The sequence below is a fragment of the Piliocolobus tephrosceles genome, chromosome 4 (genome assembly GCF_002776525.5).
Source record: "Piliocolobus tephrosceles isolate RC106 chromosome 4, ASM277652v3, whole genome shotgun sequence".
NCBI classification, from domain to species: Eukaryota; Metazoa; Chordata; class Mammalia; order Primates; family Cercopithecidae; genus Piliocolobus; species Piliocolobus tephrosceles.
In genome coordinates, this window is record NC_045437.1 from 121,298,791 (window position 1) to 121,325,645 (window position 26,855).

The window sequence follows — 26,855 nt, forward strand, 5'->3', positions numbered from 1 at the left end:
TTTTTTTTTTTTTTTTTTTTTTTTTTTGAGACAGTCTTGCTCAGTCGCCAGGCTGGAGTGCAGTAGCACAATCTCAGCTCACTGCAACTTCTGCCTCCTGGGTTCAAGCGATTCTCCTGCCTCAGCCTCCCAAGTAGCTGGAACTACAGGCATGCACCACCATGCCCAGCTAATTTTTTGTATTTTTATTAGAAATGGGGTTTCACCATGTTGCCCAAGAAGGTCTTGAACTCTTGACCTCGTGATCTGCCTGCCTCAGCCTCTCAAAGTGCTGGGATTACAGGCATGAGCCACTGTGCCTGGCCCCTTTATGTTTTTAGGGGCATATTTCACATGCTATTTCCATCACTCAGCAATAGCTACATGGAGCTCATGGCGAGAAAAGCTCAAAAGTCTTGTCTGGGGTCTGTGGGAAGGAATATTGTGATCCATTAGTGATGTCTGTCCAAGATCACACCTGATGGAGGTGTGGCAGCACAGTGCATTTGCTGTGTTTTTACTTTTGACTGACCTTTGCTTTGTGTTCCCAATCTGACTCTAAGCCCCACCGACAGGGAATATGCCTTACATGTGTTGAGCAGTCCATACTGAAAGATGTAGAGAGTCTCTTAATGCCTATTGATTGACTGATTGATTAAAGTGGTATCTGAATACATTTGATCTGGTTTAATGTCCCCTTGACATCCTTCCATTCTCTTTCCTCTTTAGGCGCCTGAACAAGAATAAGCTCCAAGTCCTTCCAGAATTGCTTTTCCAGAGCACGCCGAAGCTCACCAGACTGTGAGTAGAGTTGCCTTGTGTTCTCTACCTCGTGCCTTGCCTGGCTTTGGTGGCGCGGAGGATGTGGTTTGTGGAGCGCCGTGCCGTGTGGAGCTTGAGAGTTAGGCCCTGACATAGAGACTCGGAGCAGGGCTTTGACCTGACGTCCACCCCATACACTTCCAGGCCTGACTTCTTGCTCCTTCTCTCAGACATCGGCGGCTTGTGTGATCAGTGAGGACTAGTGATGTGTGGTAGTCGATCAATTGCCTTGCAAGGAGGGAGGAGATGCTTCCATTTACTGTGGGTCTGAACTTACTTCAGGGAAATTCCCTGAGGTGGGGTTTGAGATAGGTTTATTCACGCGAGACTGCCAGTGGTCTCAGAAGGCAACAGTTTGGACCAAACACGGCAACCTTATCACTTGGCTGGTTGGGGCAGCTCCTGACTTTTCCTTTTTCCCACTTCCTAGCGCTGCCAGTCTAGGAACCCTGGGTCCAGGGGTTTATGGTTTTGTGGGAAAAGGAAGAAGCATGTTGAAGTTTGCTTTATCCTTTTCAGTGGTCCAGGGTAAAATGAGGAGAGGGGAGAGTGGGAGATACCTCTGTTATTCAGTGGGAGAGTTTGGAAGCCCAGGAGCTGGAGTTGCAGGTGACAGTGGAGACTGTGATTCATGTATTGCAGATGTCAGGCAAGTGCTAATTAAATTATTGACAGTGAACCCGAAATCATGCTGGTGGTGACTCAGTTCATGGGGTGTACTGGGTTGCCCAAGGCTCACCTTTCTGAATGAAGCGACACAGTCCTGGATGGCTTTGCAGTCAGGTAGCAAGATTTACAGCCTGGCTGGGAAGACTCTAACATTGCAGGGAGGCTCCAACGTTGTGGCCACCATTCTGATTCCCAATGGTTGCATTTAATGCCTACTTGTGCAGCCAAACACTGCATCCAGGCTCTGGGATAAATTGGGAAACACGAAACACATGTCCGTGTGTGCACTTACGAAGGAGTTCTGAATTAGGAATATATATTTATATATGTCTATACACACAGCCACACACACACACACAGAGACTATATACATAAATTTCTTTTAAAAGGGCACTTTGCTGGAACAAGAACAGGCAAGGTTTGTCTGGTATTCCAGTCATGCAGTAGTCTTGCTTGCCTTCTGAACTTTGTCGGGTCTCCTCTTGCTGTGTGCCCCATTTCTCTGGCTCAGTCACCCTAGCTGACTTTGCTAAATGTAGGAAAGGCTATACCCTCCTTTTTACTCTTCCAGTCTGGGTCTACCTGGATGGGCATGGGGGCAGAGGAAATGTTGTTCAGCAGCCCGGGGGGTCCAGAAGAGCTGGATAAGCTGTGCCAAATAGGCATACCAGAAACCACCCTGGTTTGTAACATCCCCTGCCTTGTATAGCTCTGCCCTTAGATGCTCACATAATCACCATCTCTCCACCCACTACTGCATTGCACCTTTCAACCTGCTCTTAACTAAGTACTACAGCAGAGTATATACTATCCATCTGAGAAATGAGCATCAGTTTAAAGGCAAAGGGAAGGTACCTGTGAGGCTGGAATGCTGGACGACTTTATGTGAGTGGGGTCTGAGCATCCCAGCTGCTGCAGGTTGTCAGATGGGCTGGTTCTTGCTCACAGAAACCTTCCCATGGCTATCAGGTGATGGCCATTTTTTGCAGAGTTGGTCTTGATCCAGGCAAAGTAGGAAGTTCAAGTGGTGATAACAGGTCTCTGAGATTCTGGGAGCCAGGGACGTGGGCATGGGGAACCTATGAGTTCTGTCCTCTGCCATGTCCTGAGAGAGCTTGAGAGAGTCACTTTTCCTTTGGTATCTAAATATCTTCATCAGTAAAGGAAGATACCCAGTCCTCCCTTTTACCTACCTTATAGAGGAACTGTAAGTATCCAGTGAGATCATGGCGTGCGTGTTTTTTTTTTAATTTGCTCTATAGGTGTGAGCAGCAAGGCAACTATTATGACTCCTACAGTTCTCGTCTTTACAACCTCAGTTTCTGATCTCCTTTCTCTGGGAGGCATGAAGAGACTTGGAGTTGTGATAAGCATTGAGGTCAATTACGCTGAGCTTTTGCTTCAAGTCAGAGAGCTGCAGCTGGGAAGGCAGGGATGACGTTTGACTCATTTTGGTATCCGTCTTTTGCTGGGTCCCTGTCCGGGTGTAGTTTGGCACACATAGGCACTCAGTCAGTGGTGGTTGAATGGGTAGATGAATAAATGAATGATATAGGCCTAAGGATAGAAACAGCGCCCTTGGTGAGCTTTGATTCTTTTATCCACTGTTCATTCATTTATTCATTCACTCACTCATTCAGTAAGGTTTTCCCTGGGTGTCTGTTCCAGCATGGCCTCTGTTCTGGGTGTTGAGCTGTAGACATGAAGGATGTCCAGTTCTCTGTGTGCCCTATTATGACACACTTTGAATGGCTGCCAAAAAGCTGAGAGCTAAATATAATTTTTTTATTGAAGCAGCTATATTAACCCAAGTTTGGGCTATAATCAGCAATCCCTTTTTCTCTCTGGGCTTGATCTTTGATTTTTCTTAATGGCCCTCTGTGTCTTTGTCTTATTTTGTCAGCCACTCCAGAGCCTTTTCGGAAGTAAGCAGGGTACAAATTAGAAATCAATAACTGTGCAATCATGAGTGTGTATACATATGCCACTGGCTCTGTTTTAAAAGAGCACTGCATCTCAATAGACACAGTGAGGCATTTTTCATGCTAAATGTGGGTTCTATGTGGCTGGCTACGCCAGAGTATGCCATGTGGGATAAACAATTCTTGATACTACTTTTTTTATTTGTCGTACAGGCAAAACTACTTAATATTTTGTATTTATCCAAAGGATATCTCGTGGAAAGTCTATAGTCATATAATAAAAACAGGCTTTGAATAGTAATGAAAAGGGAAATACTATTTATGAGAACCTATGCTGTGACTATAACACCACTCACTAGCAAGTGACAGAAGTTAGTTTAGCCCAAAGAGGCAGTGTATTGATTCACATAGCTGAGAAGAGCAGTAGTAGTTATGAATGGCTTCAAGAACAGCTGGATCCAGGGTCTTGCTGATGTCATTAGATCGTTTTGTTCCTTCACTCCCTTGGAACCGTGGACTTGTTTGTGAGCTAATGCAAAAGACTCAAAATGCACTAATTCAGAGATCCTGGTGAAGAGGGACTTGGTCAATGTTCCTGTTGGAAAGAACTGAGGGTAGACACTGATTACTTAGCTTGGTCATATATGCCCATGTCCCAGCCAATCAATGTTGCTAATGAGATGGTGTCCTCTGATGATCAAGCTGTGTTCATCCCACTTGCTTAGAGAACGGGCTCACCACAGTAAAGAGTGATTCTGTTATCAGAAGACAGAAGAAGGGACGTGAAATGCGAAAACAACAGATGTCTGCTAGTGTATTGAGCATCCACTGTATATGCAGTTCCCTGTGCTTTGAGTACTTCGGATCCTTACAATAGCACTTTCAGATAGGTAATAGCGCTAGCAAACATGTTGACTGCCAGGTGCTGTTCTGAGCACTTCATGTCTATTAACTCATTTGATTCTCCTGACAACTCTGTGGGATAGGTACTATGGTTAGTATTGTTCTATACATGTGAAACAGGTACAGAAAGGTTAAAGAATTTGAACAATATCGGACAACTACTTAGTGGCAGAAACAGGATTCACATTTGGGTAACCTGACTCCAGAGTCTGCATTTGTCTCTACTGGGAGTTCCCTGCCTAAGCCTCAATCAATGCTCTCATTTTATAGATGAGGAAATTAAAGCTCAAAGTTTAGATTACTGCATATTACTGCATATATATATATATATATCCCATCTATCTAAGAAGCAATACTGTACTGGGCACTTTGCCTCAATGCTTAGACTTAACCATCACAACAATCATGCAAAGAGAATCATTATTAAATCTATTTCTAAAGCTTAGGGGTATCTAACTTACCCATAGGTGTATAACTAGGATGCAGTGGAACTAGGACTTGGTACACATCTGTGTCTCTGCCAATTCCTTATGTTTTCTGCCATACCACACTGCCATGCTAACTACCATGGGCAGCTGAAGTTATGCTCAAAAGGATTGGTGATGGACCTGTCATATATCCAAGGGTTTCCCTTAGGACTTTGCTGGCTACCCTCCGTTCACCCATCCTCACAGCCAGTACCATCTGACCTATGTGTGTATTAGTGGGGTATCTGTCCTCTTATGCTGTTCAAACACACAGAGCATGAGCCATAGAATCCCAGAAATCCCAGATCTTAGAAGTGCCCTGAACTTATATTGCTGTGGTCTGCAAAATGCCCAGTGAGGTCTCTACCATACTTGGGTCACTCAGTGAATATTTGCCCCCTGACATCCTGACATAGATCATGGTCAAGTGTGGAGACTGGGCCTCTGTTCTTTCTAGGCTCTTGCAGCACCTGACCCAGAGCAGAGGACAGGAGGAGGCAGTCAAGTGAAGGGGTTAAGGGACTACCCACTGTGTGTCCCGAAACCTTTGGCAAGTTACTTAACCTCTCTTGTCCCAGGTTCTTCATCAGTAACATAGACAATGGTAGAAATGACCTCTCCATGTTGTTGTGAGGATAAATAGGAATTATCTGGGGGAAAATAATTGGCATTGAACAAAGCACATAGTAAATACTGCATGGAAGATGGTCACGGCTGACCTTGACTGGCCAGCTGATGAGAGTAGTGCATATGCTGGGGCTTTGGGCTCTGTGGTATAAACATTGCAGCACCTAGGGAAGGAGTCCAGTCTCCAAATTAGAGGAGGGTTGGATGAGCACTGGACTTGGAGTGGGAAGACCTGGGTCGTCATGCTGGCTCTTCTACCTGTAAGCTGTGTGGCCCTGGGCATGTTACTTGGCCTCTCTGGGCTTCATCTAGCGAGGACAGGATGGAGCATGATCTTGCATGGCCTATAGGCTATTAGTTTCTCCCTTTGCCGTCCCCTTCCAGGTTTTTCTTTAACCTACCCATGCGAGAGACAGTGAAGGATTTCTAGTTATGTAAAGGCTGACTGGTTAATATTGCCAGAAATTCTTTAGAAGGAGCAGAAGGCAAGATGCAAACAGTGATTAAAATCCCCCGCATGGCTGGGTGCAGTGGCTCATGCCTGTTATCCCAGCAGTTTGGGAGGCCAAGGCAGTCGGATTGCCTGAGCTCAGGAGTTCGAGACCAGCCTGGGCAACATGGTGAACTCCGCCTCTACCAAAAATACAAAAATATAGTTAGGCATGGTGGCCTGTACCTGTGGTCCCAGCTACTTGGGAGGCTGAGGTGCAGGGATCACTTGAGCCCTGGAGACGGAGGTTGCAGCGAGCTGAGATCACATCAGCTTGGGCGACAGAGTGAGACCCCATCTCAAACAAACAAAATATACCCTCTGTGTTTTACCAGATTAGAGAGCTTTCATGGGGGCTGAGGGACACATGGTTCACAACTTTTTTTTAAGAATTTATCATTGCAGTCGGGAGTGGTGGCTCACACCTGTAATGCCAACACTTTGGGAGGCCAAGGTGGGCCAATCACTTGAAGCCAGGAGTTTGAGACAAGCCTGGTCAATGTGGCAAAACCTTGTCTCTACTAAAAATTCAAAAATTAGCCTGGCATGGTGGTGCATGCCTGTCATCCCAGCTATTCGGTAGGCCGAGGTGAGGATCAATCGCTTGATCCCGGGAGGTGGAGCTTGCACTCAGCTGAGATTGTGCCACTGCACTTCAGCCTGGGTGGCAGAGCGAGACTCTGTCTCAAAAAAAAAAAAGAAAAAAAGTTTATCTTTGCCATATAAGGATGAGCAGTCCAAGGGGCTCCTTTTGGCCCACCTATCCCAGATTCAGGTTCAGATAGTCTGTTCCATATTTGGTAATGGTTTAAAACTTACAGCTGCCGCTGGGCGAGGTGGCGCACGCCTATAATCCCAGCACTTTGGGAGGCCAAGGTGGGCGGATCATGAGGTCAAGAGATAGAGACCATCCTGGCCAACATGGTGAAACCCTGTCTCTACTAAAAACACAAAATTAGCAGGGCATGGTGGCGCACGCATGTAGTCCCAGCTACTCAGAGGCTGAGGCAGAAGAATCACTTGAACCCGGGAGGCAGAGGTTGCAGTGAGCTGAGATCGCGCCACTGCGCTCCAGCCTGGTGACAAAGCGAGACTCCGTCTCAAAAACAAACAAACAAAAAACCCATAGCTGCATAAGCAGTTGTACTTGCAGCCGGGTGGAGGGCTTATCTATTCTCCATTCCCTTCTACGAGGTATTTGACAGCTTTAAAAAAAAAAAAAAAATGCCACTGAGGCTAAACCTGCTGTCATTCACTTGGGCAGTGGAGTTGCAAGTGACTTGGAAAGTTAATCCCCAGGCACCCAAAAACTATATGCAATGTGGCCAGCCAACTTAGCCCTGAGTCACTGGCGCTGTTATCATGGAAGAGCAGATTCCCCACCAGAAAGTTCAGCCTGGGCAACATGGTGAAACCCCGCCTGCTAGCCTGCTAGTTCAAGGCTGCTAGACTCCAGCTTCCAGGGAACTTGCTTCCCAGGGCTGAGTCCTCCTCTGAACTCTCATCTCGGCTAGTGCACACTGCCTCTTCATATTCACCATTTTCTGCTTTTATCACAGGTGTCGCGTGTACATGCTCCAAGCCCACACAAATTGGAAGCTGCATTCAGAACCATGATCTCATGTGTCTTTGAGGCAGTCCAATATTAAAGCAAGGATCAGAAACTTGGGAACCAGACAGACCTGGGTTTGAATCCCCCCTTCTGGTGACCCTGAGCAAGTGACCTCACTGTTTTCAGTCTTGTGTTGGTTAGCTATACAATAGGAATGCTAATCATAGTTCCTACAATAGCTTGCTCAGCTACCATCACACAATACCACACGCTGAGTGGCTTAAACTACAGAAATGTATTTTCTCACAGTTCTGGAGGACAGAAGTCCAAGATCAAGATGCTGGCTGGATTGGTTCCTCCTGGCGCCCCTCTCCTTGGCTTGCAGATAGCCACCTTCCCTGCTGCAGCCTCATGTGGTTGTGCCTCTGTGGTAGCATACCCCTGGTGTCTCCTCCTCTTCTTATGAGGACACCAGTTATGTTGGGTTAGGACTCCACCCTGCTGGCCTCATTTTAACTTGATCACCACTTTAACAACCTGATCTCCAATATGGTTATGTTCTGAGGTATTGGGATTAGGGTTTCAACATAAGCCTTTCGGGGGTGGGGAGCAGGGGCAATTCAGCCCTGATCAGTTCCCAAATGTGTGTGGTGTATTTGCTAGGGGTCAGGTGCTCTGCCAAGTGTTTCACCTATATTCTGTCATTCCCTCTCAGATGACAGAGGTAGATATGATATTATCCCCATTTTAAAGAGACAGAAACAGAGGCCTAGAGATTTAGACAGCTTTGCTCAAGGTCACAGAGCCAGTAACTGGCTGAGCCAAAGTTGAAACTCAAGCTTGCCTGACTCCAGAGCCCACATTCCTAACCATGATTCCTGTACTGTACTTCTGAGAAGTTAGTAACTAAAGTGCCAGGCACCTAGTTACGAATTCAGTGAATGCCAGCTCCTTTATCTCTATGAAGCCCTAAATGAGCTCAGAGTTGTTGAATGACTGGAGCCGTGCACCTCTAGGTAGTGCTTTCTGCTACTCACAGAGCCCTTTGCAGCCGCTTTAGTCTTCCAATTCAGCATTAAACTTTCAAACATAACTACATGCAATATGTGTCCCTATAAAACTCTGCACTGATGTGAAACAGTGCTATAAAAGTGAAAAACCAGTGGAGAAAACAAAAACCATACTACCCAATTTTCCAGTGGAGTTGTTATCTGATGTGGTGAAATGATAATAGCACAACAGAAAAACCAATCCATCGGGCTGGTGGGGGGCTTCAGAGACTGCCCGCCTGCCTGAAGCTGGATGCAGAGACCTGCTCCCTTGTGTGCCTGCCTGGATTTCAGAGGCCAGGGATGGCAGGACCAGCTTCACCATCTCATACATCGGGTGATGTTTTCCAGGGACACAACCACCCAAAGCTCATGGAAAATGTCCTTGCAAACTGAGTCCCCATTCCCTGATTTTTCTCCTTGTTCCCCCAGACGCTGAATGCTGCAGTGAGGCCAGCCTTGTGTTTGTCTTATGGCACATGTCATCAATTCCAGGGTTTGTCGTGCTTTTGAAGACAGGTTTTGCTTCAATCTGTGTGTGGACAGAGAATGGATTATGGTGGGTGCTGTGTCATTCTCTCTGTAGTATCTGAAGCCAGTGCCAGGGATGAAGGTCTGGGAGGTGTCGTCTCTCTCCTCCAATAGGATGTGTCCAGCTGAGCATAGTAGCCTGTGGACTTACCACAGAGTTGATAACAAGGCTAACATTTTAAAATGGCCTTGTAGATTCTGCATTACAGAATTTTTGAGCTGGGAATAGCATTCTAGACCTGTGCTTCTGAAACTTTAGTATGTATCTGAACACCTAAGGATCTTGTTAAAATGTGAATTCTGATGGTATGAGTCTGGAGTGTGACCTAAGGATCTGCATTTCTAACAGATTCCCGAGTGATCGTGCTGGCCTAGGACCACAGCAGAGCAAGGACCTAGGCTATGGTTGGTTTTCAAACTTAGCATATAGAAACAAATCTCTTGAAATGATGGTTAAAATGCTGTATCCCAGGCCACACGTCCAAGAAGTCTGGTTCATTAGATTTGGAGTGGACCAGGGGATTTGACTTTATAAATAGGCACCCTAGGTGATTTTGTTGTGTGTCACTTAGGGGCATACTTTAAGAAACATCGATCTCATACAGCCCCTGTTATTTTATATATTTTGAAGGAAGGAACCAAACATCTTTTGAGCACCTAATGTATGCTAGGTACCTTATGTTGATGCCAACTCCTTCAGTCCTCCCAAGAATCCTGCAGGAAAGGTGTTTTTAGGTCTGCTACACTGATGATGAAACTGGGCTTGAGTTTCACTCACTCACCAGAAATGAAGCCAGGTCTCTCTGACTTTCTCACCCTCTTACTCCCTGTGCGTTTTTTCCCTACCTTATGGTGTTCTTTCTATGCAAAAACACATCTTGAATGAGAGAGAGATAACAATCGTAAACGTATGAAGCTTTCATGGTTCAATATTTTGAACTTATATGCTCCTATGAGTATATATGAGCACATGCTCCTATCTGAGATCTAGGATATTAATACTTGAAACATTGAAAGAAAAAGATTTATAGACCTAAATACATGCTAGCAAGTAGACCTTTCTAAATTCCCTACCATTTGTCAAAGGTAGAGTTGGGTTTTACGTTTTTTGTCTCTTCAGCCCTGTGGACCAGCAGAAGAATTTTCTAACGTGATCAGGCAATACTTGTACTGAGAAGTACATTCTGCCAGCTTGGAAATTGTTTTTAAATTTTTTTTTAAGAAGGAAAGAAAACCAAACTGTGACTTTACAATGCTTTGGAATTACAGAATATGCTTGTAATTTTTACAATTCTGCACAGACTTCTTTGCCACATCTGGTTGATATTACTGGCAGGGATATATGGGGGAATAAACCATGGGCTGGAATGTGAAACATCCCACAAAATGAGTTTCTTATAGGTTGCTGCATAAAACATTTTGAATCTCCTTCTCTTTGGAAGGGTGGCTTAAGTGATTTCATGGATTTAGTATTTTCTTTGGTTTGAAGGTAAGGGTTTTTGCTGGTTTACTTGGTGGGCCTTCCAAGATGGTTTTCTGAAGATACTTGTATCATCCTAGAGTCATGCCGTGGACCAGAGTGAGAAAAGCCATCCTTTAAGGAAATCAAACCAACCTTTGTTGAGCAGCACTGGACCATTAGAGATAATGGTGAAATCTAGGACCAACTGAATCACTCACTGCAGGAAAGGAGGAATGTAGGGAGAAAGGGTTGTATGTGTAAGGGCTTCAGAAAAACCTCCTAAATCTTAGCCCTGGTGGTACATTGAACAGCTGATGGCAAGACAAGCTCACCTCCTCGCTTCATACATCAGTACACTCTCCTTTACTACACATGAAAATAGTGAGTTAGGAAAATGGAAAAATAAAACAAACACCCAGCTGATATTTGGAACTCAGTCAATTTCCCTGTTAACATTCCTGCCCCATTTCTAGGAAGAGAAGTGTGTGTCCAGGGACAACTAAAGCATTGTTGAACACCTACTGTGTGTGTGTCACTCCAGTGTGCTGGTGGTTGGGATGCTAAATATAGAACTCAGAAATGTCTAACCTGAGCCCAGTGGGTGTAAGTGTGGGCTTCTTGCCACCTGGCTCTTTCTCAGACTTCCTTGGCTGGGACCCACCTGCGGAGTTGAAACTGTGACAGCTGAGCCCTTTCTCCACAAAACCAGTGCTGCTCTCAGCACCCTGTGACATGTGGTGGGGTCGGCCAGCCTAGGCAGGGTTTTGTGGCATCACCAAGGATGCTGAAATAGTCATCTCTTTGTTAAGAATGAGGACCAGAAGCCAGCCTTCACCCATACCATGGGTTCTTCATTCTCTTTATCTGGAGTTAGAAACTATCCATGAAATTAAATATCAGGGAAATACTGCATTGTATATAGAAAAATAACAACCTTTTGAGGTGAGCAGAACCCAAACACACATTCTTCAGTTGTCTGAATGATGCAAATGTACCCACATCTAATAATCTTGAAATATTTGTTCTTGAACCACATTCAGCATCAACAGAAACATTTCTAAAGAGCCTAATTATCTCTCATTTTCAACCAACATTTGGGAATCCCTCCAGGGGACAAATAGTATTTTAATTTGATGCCCCAAATTCTAGCATAATTTCAAATCACCAAAAACATCTGTAACTTTGTCTTTCTTCTGGCTTTCCTATGGACTCAGTATCCCGGATTTGAACATTAAATTCCATTTGTAAGCTTTGCAGTTCACTTACAAAGTCCTGGAGGTTGAGGCCTGTAATGAAAGTGTTGACGCAATATTAACAACAGCAAAGCTATGATAACACAGCACTGTCCAAACCAAATAGAAATGGAGACGTTTAAGTCAATTTCACGCTCCTTGCCTGAATTCGGTGTGCTGGACCTGAGTTTTTGATTCATGGTTTAGAATAATATTCTAATGTTTTATTCATGATGTTTCTTTCTTCCCATCATTCCTTTTCTAATTCTCCTCACCCTGCTTATTGTGATGAAGCCTGCTTAGAAGTGTGCCCCCCCCCCCCCCCCCCCCCCCCCGCCCCTTGATTAGCGCTGCCTGTTGCATAGCCAGAAACTCTCCCCACAGTTGGCCAAGTGGAATATCCTGCTATTGAACTGATGATTTGGCCTCTCAGTGTGTCTGGGACTCTGGACTTGAATTTTTAGTCAACGAGTCAGCTTTTGATTGAAATATATGTTGAATCATGCCAACATTTCTCCAGATAAAGGGAGCATCTTGACTTTTGGAGGTAAAAATGCTCGGTCTAAAGAAGAAAACCGGATTTTGAAGAGAGTACAAGGATAACCTAGGACTAATCTCCTCTATCTCAGCCTCATTGCATTTGGGATTCATGAAACTGTATTGTGGATCAGGATGCTCAGATAAATCTAACTTCAATAATTTTTTTTTTTTTTTTTTTTTTTTTGAGATGGAATCTCGCTCTGTCACCAGGCTGGAGTGCAGTGGCACGATCTTGACTCACTGCAACCTCCAACTCCCGGGTTCAAGCGATTCTCCTGCCTCAGCCTCCCGAGTAGCTGGGACTACAGGCACGTGCCAGCACACCCAGCTAGTTTTTTTGTATTTTTAGTAGAGACAGGGTTTCACCATGTTGGCCAGGATGGTCTTGATCTCTTGACCTCGTGAACCGCCCACCTCAGCATCCCAAAGTGTTGGGATTGCAGGTGTGAGCCACTGCACCCGGCCAACTTTAATAATTTTTAAAAGATGAAAACCAATGGTAGCAATCTAGAGAGAAATGCAGAATCATCAGTTTTCTTGATATCATCGCTCTAATAGTCTTCTTCCTGTATCTGTCTCCCACTCTGACTCCTTTTTGTTAAAAGCACAGGCACATACACCTAACATACCACCCACACACACATAAAACCTTCTCTCTATAGGAGAATCCCAGACCGATAAATGAAAATCCTTTGGGGGCTGCTGAATCAACTCACAGATATAATTTCACTTTAGTGCTAGACATTGACTGTTAAATTAACTCAAATTATTGGGCAATGCTATGGTGAGATATTAGGGATTAGAAAGGCAGCCGCAGTGATGGTTGAGGGAAGTTCTTTGATGTCTTGGCTCATAATTGGTGTTTTTGGTCCCTAGAGATGATAGTGGCAGATCTGTATCAGAGATGGTAAATTATTCCTATAAATGTTTTCTGGCCTCCAGGGAGAGCTCTCTTTTCCCTGGAAGAGATGTGCATGGGTCAAGCTTCCACCTGAGACCTTCGCGGACTTTCATTTCATGCTAGAACTCAGAGCAAACCGTTGCCAACCACCAGTTCTCAAGGGCGGAGCTGTTGAACAACGTTATCTTAGGAAATAATTGTTAGGTGTTCCATTGCTAATGGTATTCTCTGCAGATCATTTTCCCTATGTGTGACACTTCCTTTATTTAAATAAAAGTGAAGGATGGGAGATCATTAGGTCTAATGGGGCTGGAAAAGAAGCAGCAGGGAAAGACAGAGTTGCCCAGGGAATATTCTGTTCTACAGTTCCTCCGTGAGTAGAGGGCTGTTGATGTGAGTGATGTGCATATTGGGTAGAACTTGCCATCTCTGTCTTCACTATGCATTACCACCTTTTGTCTCTGTTGCCATCACCGTGGACCAGCAGTCCTTCTGGCTGGATTTCAAGGACCTCAGTAATCTTCCTGCTGCATCTCCTATTCCTGTGTTGTTCACTGTCAATCGAACAGCCACCATTAGTGTTTTAAGGCAAATCGGATCTCCTCTTTCCCCCAATTAAAAGTTCCAATGACTTTACATAGTCCTGAAAAGAAATCCTAAGCTCCTGCACTACATCATCTGGCCCCTGGTACTCGTCCTAGTGCCATCTCACGCCACTCTCCCCACGTACACCACACTGAAGCATCATGAGCCTTCTTCCTGTTGCTCCAACAATTGTATTCTCTTCTTGGCTTTGCTGTTCCTTCTGCCTGGAATATGCTGACCTCAAATGTCAGTGTGGCCAGATCCTTCCTGAAATTCAAGCCCTGGCTCAGCCATCACTTCCTCAGAAAACCCTCTCCTGACAACCCTATCTGCAGTCATGGTCCCCTTTGGTCACTGTCTACAAGATGATCCTGCTCTATTTTCTTCATAGCACTTATCACTACCTGAAATTCTTTTTGCTCATTTATTTGTTTACTTGTTTGTATTTTGCTCTTTCATCCCCCTAGTAGATTGTAAGCTTCTTGAATGCAGGGATTTTATCTGTTTTGTTGACTCTAAAGTCAATCATCTACCACTGCATCTAGCACATGGTGGGTACTTGCTACACACTCTGGAAATGAGCAAATGAGAGAAGGAACCTGGTCTCTCCAAAATCTGCTATTCCCTCTCACTATATGGTCAAAAGTGCCTTTTGTTCCAAACCAGAGCTCTCTCCTCATTGCCCTGCAAAAGCCCCAAATGACTAGTTAACAGCATGTGCGCACACACACACATGATCATGCACACTGACACAAGCACACACAAATGAGAATAAAACTAACCCAGTGCGGGAGGATTTCATACTCCAACAGTGGGTCTTCCACCAAAGAGAAAGAAACAGCCCATGCTAGAATCCTCTTCAAGCAGATGTGAACCAGTGCTTGAGACTGAGAGCTGGGGAGGGGAATGTTGTTTTTGATGCTGTTTCAAAGATCTGGGAATAATATTCTGCTATACAGTGAAATGAAAAGATAAGCTGTGTTGGCTTCATCTCCAGGCCTCATTGATTTTTTGACTTCTAATAGACATTGAAAGGGATTGTCTAGCTATTGGAAGCCTCAACTTAGTGAAGGCTTTACAAAAATAACCTGTGGAGACTCAAACAAAAACCAAACCTTGTCTGGAAAAAAAAAGAAAAAGGAATAGGTTTCACTAATTTATTGAACATTGACCTAAACCTCCAAATTATTTTTTTTCTTGATCTGAGATCTAAACCAGAGGTTGTTTGAAATACCTCTGGTGAATTAGTCCAGACCTGAAATGAACCGTATCTTCTAAAATAATTGAACCAGAACCACACTGGTGCAACAAAATATTAATGTTTTCCAAACTAACTCTGAGACTCTCGGGCTTGGTGTTGTATAAAGCTGTACCACCAACCTACTGTTTGTTCTTCTCCTACATCCTGCCCCCCCCCCCACCCCTACCTGTCACTTCTCCTTTCTGCAAACCTACCATCATTCAATCATGGGCCCATCACCCACCTTGCACTGAAGAATGTAAGCTCTTGAGACTCTTTATTTGCTCAAGAGCAATAAAGTCAATGAGAGAGGCTGCTGTTAGGAACAACCTGACTTCATCACTATCTTTAATCCATGTCATAAGAAAGAGAAGAGGTGTCTTATGAGTGAGGATATGTTCGTTAAATGAATCAGGTCGGGGGGAAGGGTTATAGAATGGAAAGAAAGGAAGAAAACCTGAAGAATGGAAGAAGGGGAGGAAGGAAGAAAAGATAACAGCAACAATAAAATTAAACAAGGAATGGGGTGCTAAAGATAGAGATATGGTAATAGAAAGGAAAGAAAGAAAATAAGAGTTTGTGTGTGGTGGGGTGCGGTATATCTCAGGTTTGTTTTAGTCTTTTTCTGGCTCCTCCCAAGGCAGCTGGAAGAATCTCTGATCACACATGTGACTCTCCATTCTGTGCCAAGCTCTGTGTAAGCTCTTGTCTCTACAGCAACCGCTCAGTGGGTAAGAAGCCACCTTCATAGCATGCCAGAGCTGAATGGCACCTTCTGGAACTTCTATAGCAATGCCCTCATTTTACAGTTGGAGAAACGGAGGCATGGAGCAGTGGGGGACTCACAAACCTCAGCACTCAGATTTCTGGTTTATTGCTGTGGGCACAGCCTAAAGGTACCTGCTTACCTTAGCCATGATTTTTCATTAAGCGACAGGGGGATCACAGAAGACAGAATCTTAGCTTACAAGAAGTAAAAGATTGATGCTTCCCTGGATTGGGCCAGCTGGGATAGCAGTTACTTTTTTTAAGAAAAGGATGTTGATGATACTGGTGATAGATTTGCGGCAGAAACTAAGGATTAGCCATTCTCACCTGTAGAAAAATTGTGAGTGGTTCTACCAAGGCACTAGGACTGCCTCCACGTGGTTGCTGTCATGATGTACTTTTTTTCTTAAAGAAGGGAACTGAAAGGACAAACCTCACATGAGAGTGATTCCAAGGAAAGACCAACAGAATAGGCAATCAGAAGGAAAAATTGGAGGATGACTCTGTAAGGATTCCACCCTGCTATTGAGAGAGTGGCAGTGCCACTCTCTTCCCTCAAAGGAAGGGAAGAGAAAGGAAGTCTCCTTGAGGTGGGGGTGACAGAGACTGCTTCCCAGAGCTCACAGCAGTTCCAGGGAAGACAATTCATTAGGAGCCCAGTCTCTACCCTCTAGGCATTTCAGAAGTTAAAAAGCTAAAGTCAGCTTTGTATCAGCATCATTTTCTTTTCCATCCCAGATAGTTACTTCTCCTTTATAAGGAGCCATTGTATTTAGGAAAAGACCCCAGCCTGGTACTTAGAATCCCACAACCACTGAGGACCTGACCAGGCTTTCCTGGTGGGCAAGGTCACTGCCCCCTGCTTACCTACCATATATAACTCATTTACCTGCAGCTAATTAGCCAGACTCCAATGAGGAGTCCCAAATTGCTATGCTAATGATGGTAGCCCTCCCCTCCCGAGAAGTACTGATCTCCCTGCTCAGCATGAGGGACTTCAATAATATCTCTTTCCAGTGATATAATTTCATTCCTCCATGGGATGCTGCTTTGGTCCTAGTTCACTTAGCACTAAATCCCTCGTTAGATACTCTCATTACTTAATCTTTTCAGGCCCCAGATCAGCCTGGGTCTCTTATTTATTTATCTGGGGCCCTGTTTACTTCCCTGTTGTAAATTACTTCTGGCTCCTGGCCGTCTGATTGCTGCAGTGATAGACTAATAGCTCAGAGCTACTGCATTTGCCTTGTGTGATGAGGCAAATAATATGCTTAACTTATGGGAAAGAAATGCACCCTCCATTTATTTCGGTGGGGGAAAATATTACTCAGGGGAAAGGGCCAAATCATTTACCTAATGGCTGCTGGTGGAAGTCGATGTAATTACTGACAGAATTATGTGAAACAAATTGTCATGCTCATAAATCTAAACCTCCAGTTCTCAAAGGCAGAGGGGGGATTTCAGTGGCTTGCATGGGCTCTGCCTCTGGAGCCCTGGAGGTGGATTTCTAAGAGGGTGCTGGCAGAAAGAGGGAGGTTGGCCCTCTGCTTTGCTTGGCCAGGGGCATGCTCTTCACCAGCTCCAAACCCAAGGCTGGGCAGACTGCAGCCTGTGAGCTAGTCCAGCCCACTGCCACCTGCTATTGTAAATAAAGTTTTATTGGAACACTGTCACACCTATTCATTTACGTATGATACATGGCCCCTTCTGTGCTACACAGCAAAGTTACATAGTTGTGGCTGAGACTATACAGCCCCCAAAGTGGAAAATATTTCTAATCTGGCCCCTTTACAGAAAAATGTTGCTGATCTCTGATCCTTATTCTACCAGAAAAAAAGTTGTCACATATTTTATATGGAAATGGAGGGATTAATTTAGATCACTCCTCTTAACGTCTTTCAAACAATTCAATGCCATAGCAAGGAAATTCGAAAGGCTCTAGGATGGCTGTCACTTAGTCTGTATTGCTTCCGCCTCTATTCATTGCATCTTCTCTCCACAATCTGGTGGCTAGTAAGTATTAGAAACCCATTTGACGGAAGAGAAAATTGAGACTCTGAAAGGTGTTTTAGGCAAGCTCATTCAGCAAAGAAATCGCAGACCTGGCATTCATACCTTGCCTGTCAGCCTTTAAATTCTACCTTCTTTCAGGTAAACTTCACTGTTTCCTGAGAAAAAGAAGGAAGAAGGCATTGGCCTTCTTGGGGAGGACTTATCCAGGCCTTCCCTCTCTTTGCAAAGGAGCTGCTGAGAAGAGACATGTGAGCAGCCAAGGCAGAGGCACAGAAAGCAAGGGGAGGAGTGGGGGGAGACTTGGTTTCCTTCAATCTGCACTCACTGTGGGCCTGGTGGTGGAGCAGGCCCAGAAGTACTTTAGCTGTTGGGAAACATTACAAATGTTTATCAAACAACAACAGAAAAGCCGAAGAGAAGCAGCCCTGGGTGATAAAGAGCTTACTTCATGGCCTTTGCTGCCTGAGCAGTGCTGACTGCTGGAGAGAGAGCAAGGTCCATCTGGCTTCCTTATGGGGGACGTGGAAGTCACCAGCCCTGCTGCAGCCAACATGGAAACATAGTTGTGGCTCTCACACCCTGCAGGAGCGGTTCTCTAGGCTTTCGGGTAGCCTGGGGCCAGATTCTGTTGCCCTGAACTTTAGAAACGGGTGTAGGAAAGGTAGTGTGTAGGAAAGGCCTGCAAGTGTTACCAGCTTGTCTGTGGAAGCCACAGACATCTCAGGGTGAAAACAGGGACCAAAATACCTCTTGCAAAATGGTCATTGGGCTGTGAACCTAGGAAGACGAGAAGATGTAGTGGAAATGATAGTCAATAACACAACCACGTAGCAGCAACTATCATTTGCTGAACGCTTACAAAGCACAAGGGGCTTTAAATGCCATAATCTTCAGAATCTCATTTAATCTTCATAATTATCCTGGGAAATGGGTATTACCATTTCATTTATTATAGAGGAAATGGGGCTCAGAGATGATAAATAATTTGCTCAAGCTAAAATTTAGATGGTGGTGCTGATAACCCAATCTGCCTAACCCATTAACAGTCCTGTGTACTAGGAGTGGGAAGAGGGGAAACCACAGAACAGATATGAAGTCAGACTACCGTATCCCACCACCACCACATAGGCACATAATTTTGTTTTTCTGAGCCTCAGTATTCACTGCGTAAATGGATATAGCAACTGCCAGAGTTGTGGAGACAGTCAAGGATAATGGTGTATTGTAAGCATCAGTCTATTTTCTGACTCATATTAAGAGCTCATCTGGCCCTTCTTCATTTTGTTCCTTCTTCCCATGACTAAGACACCGACCCAAGCTTTCCATCACTGCCGTCATTGTTCATTGTCTACGGTATTCCTCTGAGCTCTGCAGGAAGTGGGACCTGCAGACCCACCTTCTGCCTTTGAGGCATTTGCCATCTAAAATGAACATACATTTATGGAACACACAGTCAGGAGCCAAGAACAGCCAAACAGTTGTGAAAAGAGCAAAGGGTATTTTCATCATATGCATGTCAAAGGGAGTTGCATTTAAGAGGAAGTTTTTTTTTTTTTTTTTAATCGTTCGCCTTTGTTGAGCTTCAGCTCCATGGGTTAAAGAGCAGAGAGAGAGATCTGGAAATATGCAGCGGGGACAGGTGAGGACAGGCTGTCACTTTTTTTCTTTTGATCTGGGAAAGCTCTTAGCTCAGATATCTCCTCTCCTGGATTTTTCATAGATTGTGACGTACTGATGAGTTGGCCTTCAGTAGAACTTAAAATGAAAGAAAATTAGCAGTGTTTTGTACTATACTGTGTGCTGGGCAGGTTCTTTCTCCAGCATCCTCAATTTATCTTCTCAGCCCTATGAGGGAGGGTATTAGTGGTATCCCATTTGACGTCAAGGGAAAGAGTTTAAAGAACTTGTGATCTAGAACTTGTGATCTAAGAGTTAAGAGATGAAGACAAAACCAGAACAAGAGTCTTTCCAACTTGGAAGCTGATCGTACATATCAGATGCTCTGTCTTCACTCTGAGAAGGAGAGATGCTCTCTTCACCTCCTCTACCTTATAATGTCACCCCAGCTGCCTGGAAAGAAACTCTAGGAATTATTGCAGGAGCCGTGTGTGGTCTCATGGGGTCTGACTACTTCCATCCTAGAGGAACTGGATTTTTTAGGACTCTCAGGATTATCATTGACAGAAATTAAAGAAATGCAGGATAAGGGAAAATGAACCAACAAACAACAACAATGGCAGTGCAGAACCTTGAAATAGGATGGCCCAAGAGACTCCAGGCTCAGAGCCCACTAGGTCTTGTCTCCATCCAAATCTCACCTCTGCATCTGGCAGCTTCTTTCAGTGCCCTCGTGATGGAGCCCTGGCAGACTGGCACCATATCCTCACAGGTTTGTAACCAGAGAAGAGTCTTCTGTACTGTTTGTACCAGAAAACCCTCAGGGAAGGACTCCTGTTGGGCCTGGCTTGAGTCAGATGCCTTTCCCTAGACACTTCACTGTGGATGGGGCCTGGGGTCTGGGATGAGCCGAGTGAGCATCACATGCCCACCTTTGGTTACTAAAGAAAGGGAGATGGATTCTAGGCATACAGAGACTGGAGCAAACACACCTCAGCCAGCGGGAGCTCTGAGCAGGATGCATGCAAAATATGACAGTCAGCCTTCTATCCAGAATGCCAGACTTCTTCAAGTCCAAAGTCAGGCCCAGAGTGCCATGCAACTTAATTCCCTCGTCCTCTGAAACCAGGGAAAACACATCTGCAGCTATTCTCAGGAACGACCTCAGGGAGCTACAGATGGGCATTTAATACAGTGGAGGAGATGTCGACTGCTGTGGTAACTGCCTGGGTTAGAACATTTGAAATCATAAGACTGGGAAAATAATGTTGGGAAGGAATGTGCACTCAGGAAGGGCATGCCCTTGTTTTCAGATCTAGGAGACAGCATCCTTGAAGCTTGGCAAGACTATAGGACAATCAAGGGACTCGATGGAATTCTAGATTTCACCTCTTCCTTCCCCTCCAGCTTTCACTCCTTACATACTCCTCTCAGTCCTAGCCTTTTGCAGTCCAGTTACCATGTTTTCTCTTCTCTGCATCTTTATGCCTTCTTATTCATACCTGGAACCACCCTCTCACTTTCTGCTATCCAGCTGAATCTCGTTCTTTGTTGTTATTGAGATGGCGTTTCGCTCTTGTTGCCCATACTGGAGTGCAGAGACGCGATCTCAGCTCACTGTAACCTCCGCCTCCTGGGTTCAAGCAATTATCCTGCCTCAACCTCCCAGGTAGCTGGGATTACATAGGCATGTGCCACCACACCCGGCTAATTTTGTATTTTTAGTAGAAAAGGGATTTCACCATGTTGGTCAGCCTGGTCTCGAACTCCTGACCTCAGGGTATCTATACCCCTGGGCCTTTCAAAGTGCTGGGATTACAGGCTGAATCTCGTGCTTTAAAATTCATTGCTCATCTCTCCTCTAGGAAGCCCTCCCTGACTTCGCTGGTCTTATTTATTAGAAAGACATCCTCTACCTCTAGCTTCCCGGGCAAACTATTATTGAGCATCAGTCATACTCCAACTCTGAGACGGGTGCTTTAACTGCCTTCCCCACCATACTATGAGCTACTTGTGAGCAGGGAATTGTATTTTTATCTTTTATTAGCAGGGTTTAGTACAGTGCTAAAATATTTTTTTTTTTTAATGGAAAAAATGCATGAATGGGAAGTTGTGCTGTAAGAGCAGATGTCGATTTTATGGAATTCATTACCTCAGAGGTATTTGAGGCGGCGAATGTGAACATCAGCTTCCCAAATGTCTAGATGTGAGTTTCCCAAATGCGTTCATTTTAATGGGTGTTCAGCAACAAAAGGATCCTGGTCAAATAAATTCAGAAAATGTTGTGCTAAAGGAAGTATGGAAGGCTTCTTGATTGCAGGACTTCTCAGGGTATTTACCATGTTAATATGCACTGTGACTTTCCAAGACATGAAAGTAAATACGCAGCTAGTTCCCAAACACCTTTTGACTGTAGAATCTGTGTTTTGGATGCATTTGGTGGGACTTGAGTTTTATAGGACTGGTGTTAAGAAAATGGGAAGTTACGACGTCTTAATATTAGGTTAATTCATAGGTTAAACTGACATAAAAGAACCCTGAAATAAGTATCTGAGGACAATCTGGTGTTTCTCCCGGGAACCCCATGGTGATCAAAATGGACCAAAGATTGGTCAATGCAGGTTGGCAATTCTGTGGTGCCATTTCATTTCAATCTCAACATGGCCTTTGAGAACCTTATTGTTATTATTAGTCCTTTTATAGCACCCAGTTTCCTCTCCAGGACCTTTTTTCCACTCAAGTTGAAAAACATTTCAGAGGCTTTCTTAACCCCCTACCTCCTTCCCAAAGTTTCCTCTGATTTGCTAGAAGAATGGTGGCATTTCCCCTCCATGCCTACACTGTCTAAACTTGCCCTCTTTCCTTCACTCTTTGCCCACCACCCTTCACACTTTCTCAACTCTATTTCTGGCAGATTCCTCTAGCCCCAAGGGGGTAGAGAATAGCTGTAGGCTCCTTAGGCATTCTGGGTGGGTTGTTGGAACTCAAATCTCTTTCTGAATCCAACATCCCCATTCTCCACCTCACCCCATTTTCCTCTAGGGATAGAGTGAATTTTTCCCAGCTGAGTCCTCTGAGGTAGATGTCTGCAAATGTTCAGCAGCTTCTCCAAAGCAGTGAATATTCATGTATTCTCAGGGTGGGCTGCATTCCAGCCTCAGGGCAGGGATCTTGTTTGCTCTGCCATCGTGTTGCTCAGGACTGAGGTCTGATCTGTGTACCTCCAGTTGGGAGTCCGCATCCTTGGCTGAAACCTCTTTCCTGAGGCTTTCAGATCTAGGGGGTGCCACACTAGCCTTGGGGCTGCTACGACCTCTGGAACCTTGTTGTTGGATGTTTGTACAAAACACACAAGCACAAAGGAAACTTGCAACAGACACTTGTACTTTTTCCCTCCACCTCCCCGCACACATTTATTTTGCCCATTGCTGCTCTACACGTTTGCTCAAGACCGTTCTCCCTGCCTGGGATGCCTTGCCTTTTTTTCCAAGGATCATCCAAGTCTAGAGACAGTGCCATATGGTTCTTAAGAGTGAGGGTTCTAAACTAGAAAGTCATTGCAAACATCACATGAAATAATCCTTACAAAGTGTTGAGCACAATGCCTGGTGTTCAGTAAACACTAGCTATGTTATCTAACCCTCAAGATTCAAATCCTCCTCAATGCGTGAAAATGCTGCAGCCATCTCTCCCCACAGAAGTCTCTCTGTTCATCTGTGCCCTGAATTCCTCAGGATGGTCAACAGAACCACATCAGTCACACCTTGTGTGATATCTTTGGCATTGTTTTCATGGACTGCTTCTCATTTTGGTGTTATTAAGGGAGATGTTCCCTCTGTTTCTGCCTTTTGTTCCCCAACTACCTGGTTGGTAACCATGATGTCTGCCAAGAAGACATTGCACAGAATAGCTGGTTAATTTACTTGTTTTTTTTAAATTGGGCCACCTGATTGGTCAAAGTCAAGGATTTGGAAAAACCACCCTTGTTCTCCCTCTTTTGAAACTGTCCTTTCAATGAAACCGATTACAAAATGGCAGTCCCACAGGTGGATTCCTGCCAACAGGAATGTTTGGCCCATACCATTTTTTTAAAAAAATGAACTGATTATATTTAAAAATGGGGAGATTTTATATAAAAATTCAGATTGTTTGTTCCTGTCCCCAAATTGGGAGCTCTGGTGGCAGCAGAAGCACAGGGTTCGGTGCCCTTTAAGGTAACAGCCTGCAGAGCGCCTTTAGAGGGGCATATTGTCTCCAGCTTGCTTCCATTCCCGTCAGTCTCACTGTCCCACATGGGCAGTCTTTTAAGCTTGGGGGACACAACCGTCTTCATTCCCCAACAGTGCTTCACAGAAGAGGTGACTGAAGCCCGCAAGCCCAGGGCCAACATTGGCCGCTGAGGCAGGCTGGCTGTTAGGACTCTTCCTTACTCCTCAGGAGGAAGAGCAGGCCCCTAGCAGGGCTCTCTTTTCCTCGGTTGCCTTTGGAAGTTACGACTCTTCTGGACCTCTGTTTGATGTTTCCACAGTCTTTTTACCCCTGAGAAGTAGATGAGACCAACATCATGGTCTTCATCCCAAAGAATAGGGCGCCTAGTAACGTTGTGGTCCTCAGATGCTCTTTCCAGGATCTGAAAGCCAGCGGGTATGGAGGCGGCATGAGGTGTTCAAATGTGGGTGTCGGTGTGATCAGTTGATCTTCTTTTTTTTTTTTTTTTTTTGAGACAGAGTCTCGCTGTGTCGCCCAGGCTGGAGTGCAGTGGCGCGATCTCAGCTCACTACAAGCTCCGCCTCCCGGGTTTATGCCATTCTCCTGCCTCAGCCTCCCGAGTAGCTGGGACTACAGGCGCCCGCCATCTCGCCCGGCTAGCTTTTTGTATTTTTGAGTAGAGACGGGGTTTCACCGTGTTCGCCAGGATGGTCTTGATCTTCTGACCTCGTGATCCGCCCGTCTCGGCCTCCCAAAGTGCTGGGATTACAGGCTTGAGCCACTGCGCCCGGCCGATCAGTTGATCTTCATTGCACATTTGCTACCTCCCATCCAGCAAGGCCACATCCCTCATCCGGGTGCATTCAGGAAGTGTCTGGAGGTTCCCTCCATGGCATCCCTCCTGGAAGCCTTTTGTCCGAAGGGACTATTCCCTCTGCGAGGAAGGGCATTCCTGAACTGCCTGCCCACATCACAGGCTTCCACCCCAAGGGAGGGCTGGACTTGGGCTCTGTGGCAAGTCCCTGCAGCTTCTGGCATCACCCGGTCAAGATCAGGCCTTGAAGCTTCTCTGCCTGGTGGGGCTTTGCAAATAGAGGGTTTGGAGCAATGGGTAGATCTGTTTTGAATTGAAGCAGTTACCTCATTTCATCTCCTCAGTCAGATCATGTTTTTGTGGTGATGCAGCTTCTCTCTCAAGTTTAGTCTTCTCTTGTCTCCAAGTCTTAGTTATATTATTTCTGGCAAGTAATTTGGGGTGTGCTAATTACCATCTGAACTGAGTAACAATTCTCTGATAGGGACCAATTTGTGGTGAGGAGACTTTCCTTGCCAGGGATCCCCTCTCTAATTTTCGGAACCATGCAAACTTATACCATTCTACCCAGTTTGACATCTCAAGGGCCCCTGGGCTCAGACCTTTGCGCATGGAAAGGCTGGGAGAAGCCAGCTAGTTTATTTTCCTGAGTTATGTTATTGAAAGCTGATTCCATTATTTATTTCAGAAAAAAAATGTGTGTTTTCATACACTTCATATGTAGACAAGCCATGCAATGATATACTAATCTGGAAGAGCCTTTGAGAGCTTCTAGTTTAGGCCTGGCAAAGAGATTGTGTCCTGGATGCCCACTCAGATTAGATAAACAGTGCCCAGGGTATATATTGAACATGACTCTGAGGTCAGAAAAACTCAGAAAAGGCATCTGTGGATATATTAGGCCTGGATGCTGTGGACCCAGGACAGGGAATGGAGCACATTCCCTACGTGCTGTCACTCCCATGGAGCTCATGCTCTTCATCTGGCAGGTTAGGAGCCAGCACCAGAGATTGGAGGCAACTAGCATGCTGCTGTTACTTACAACACCTGTATGTGAGTTAGAAAAAGGTGCCCTGCTCTGGGCTGACCCTGCTCCAGGATCACAGGGCTTGGGATGAATCCTAAGTGAATGCCTCTTAAGCAGGCTCCCCAGTGCTTTGGTGGAGGGAGAGCAGCATAGAGTGGAGTGGTCCCCAGTCTGTTGTCCCAGCAGGGTCTCTGGCCACTGGCCATATGCCAGCAATCAAGGAACTTCTCCATAGTTTGCACCAATTTGCCCCCATTTCCCCTTGTTCCTCCTGAAGGATGCAGGCAGCTCAGACTTCAGCCATCAGTCATGAGAGCATCCCTGAGAGTTTGAGGCCTTGAAGGGGATCATGTGTAACTGAGTGGTTTAAAAGTATGAAAGCCAGACAGATCTGGGTCTGAATCTTGACTTTGCCACTTTGGGTCCTTGGCCAAGCTGCTTAATTTCCCAGAGATTCGGTTTGGTTTGGTTTTGAAGTAGCAACTTTAACACCTACCTCATAGAGCTGTTGTAAAGATTAAATGAGATGATGCATGTAAAGCTCCCGGCACAGTGCACAGCATTTAATTAACACTGTCTCAGTAAACATTTGCTATTTTTATCATCTGACTAGTGGAGTGCATTTTCCCCTGTCAAAAAGGCTCCAAGGCAGGGGAGAACTTAAAGCCAGATTGTGGAGCAGCCCCAGAGAGCTGGTATTCTGCAGTCGTAGAACAATAGAAGACAAGATTGTAGAATATTTATTATTTTTTAAAGTTATTTTTCACCTGATTAAGAATGATTTGAGTGAGCAGTTTTGGATATAATACTAAATCACAGTCTTGCAAGATGCATAGCCTACTTTCTGGAAACTGTTTTCATTACTACAAGATTGTAGGAAGGGGCTGACCCGTGCTTAAAGTGAAGGGCCCAGGAGGATGTGAGGGATTTGGGTTCTGTTGACCTACGGTGTAGGAGAAATGCTTGAAGAGCTGAGGAGGAGCCCCGACAGGAAATTCTCATGTTCGTGCCCGTCTTTGTTGCCAGAAATCTCAGCAGAACGTGAAAGTTCAGATCCCCAGAGTGGACAGGCTGGGAAACTCTCAGGTAGAGTTCCGAGAGAGAGGTGTGTACCTTCCCTCAGGCCAGGGCACTTTCCAGAATTCACCTACCCTCCACCCCTCCTCCCCCATTGCTCATCTCTAGGTAGTGTAGCCAGAGCATCATTGAGTGGGCGCTGGGTGGCAGGTGAGCTGGGCAGAGGGTGCTAGGAAGTGGGTAGAGGAAGCAGAAGTTCAGGTACCAGAAACCAGTCTGCCTGGGTTTCAACCCTCTGCTCCTTACCAGAGAAGATTATTTAGCCTCTCAGGGTGTCAGTTTTGTCGTCTGTGAAATGGGCATGAACATAGTGCCTAGCTCACAGGATTGCCGTGAGGATTAGGTGAATTATTTTTTAA

The 26,855-nt window shown here is 45.2% G+C and overlaps 1 protein-coding gene across 5 annotated transcripts in view; it reads left to right on the forward strand.

Annotated features, from left to right (window-relative positions):
* Positions 1 to 26,855, forward strand: part of SLIT3 (slit guidance ligand 3) — a 630,484-nt gene that overhangs the window by 108,294 nt on the left and 495,335 nt on the right. For all 5 annotated transcript variants that reach the window (XM_023218903.1, XM_023218901.1, XM_023218904.1 and 2 more), the window contains exon 4: positions 709 to 780. In XM_023218903.1, coding sequence (XP_023074671.1) covers positions 709 to 780 — 72 coding nt within the window. The remainder of the gene's footprint in view (positions 1 to 708; positions 781 to 26,855) is intronic.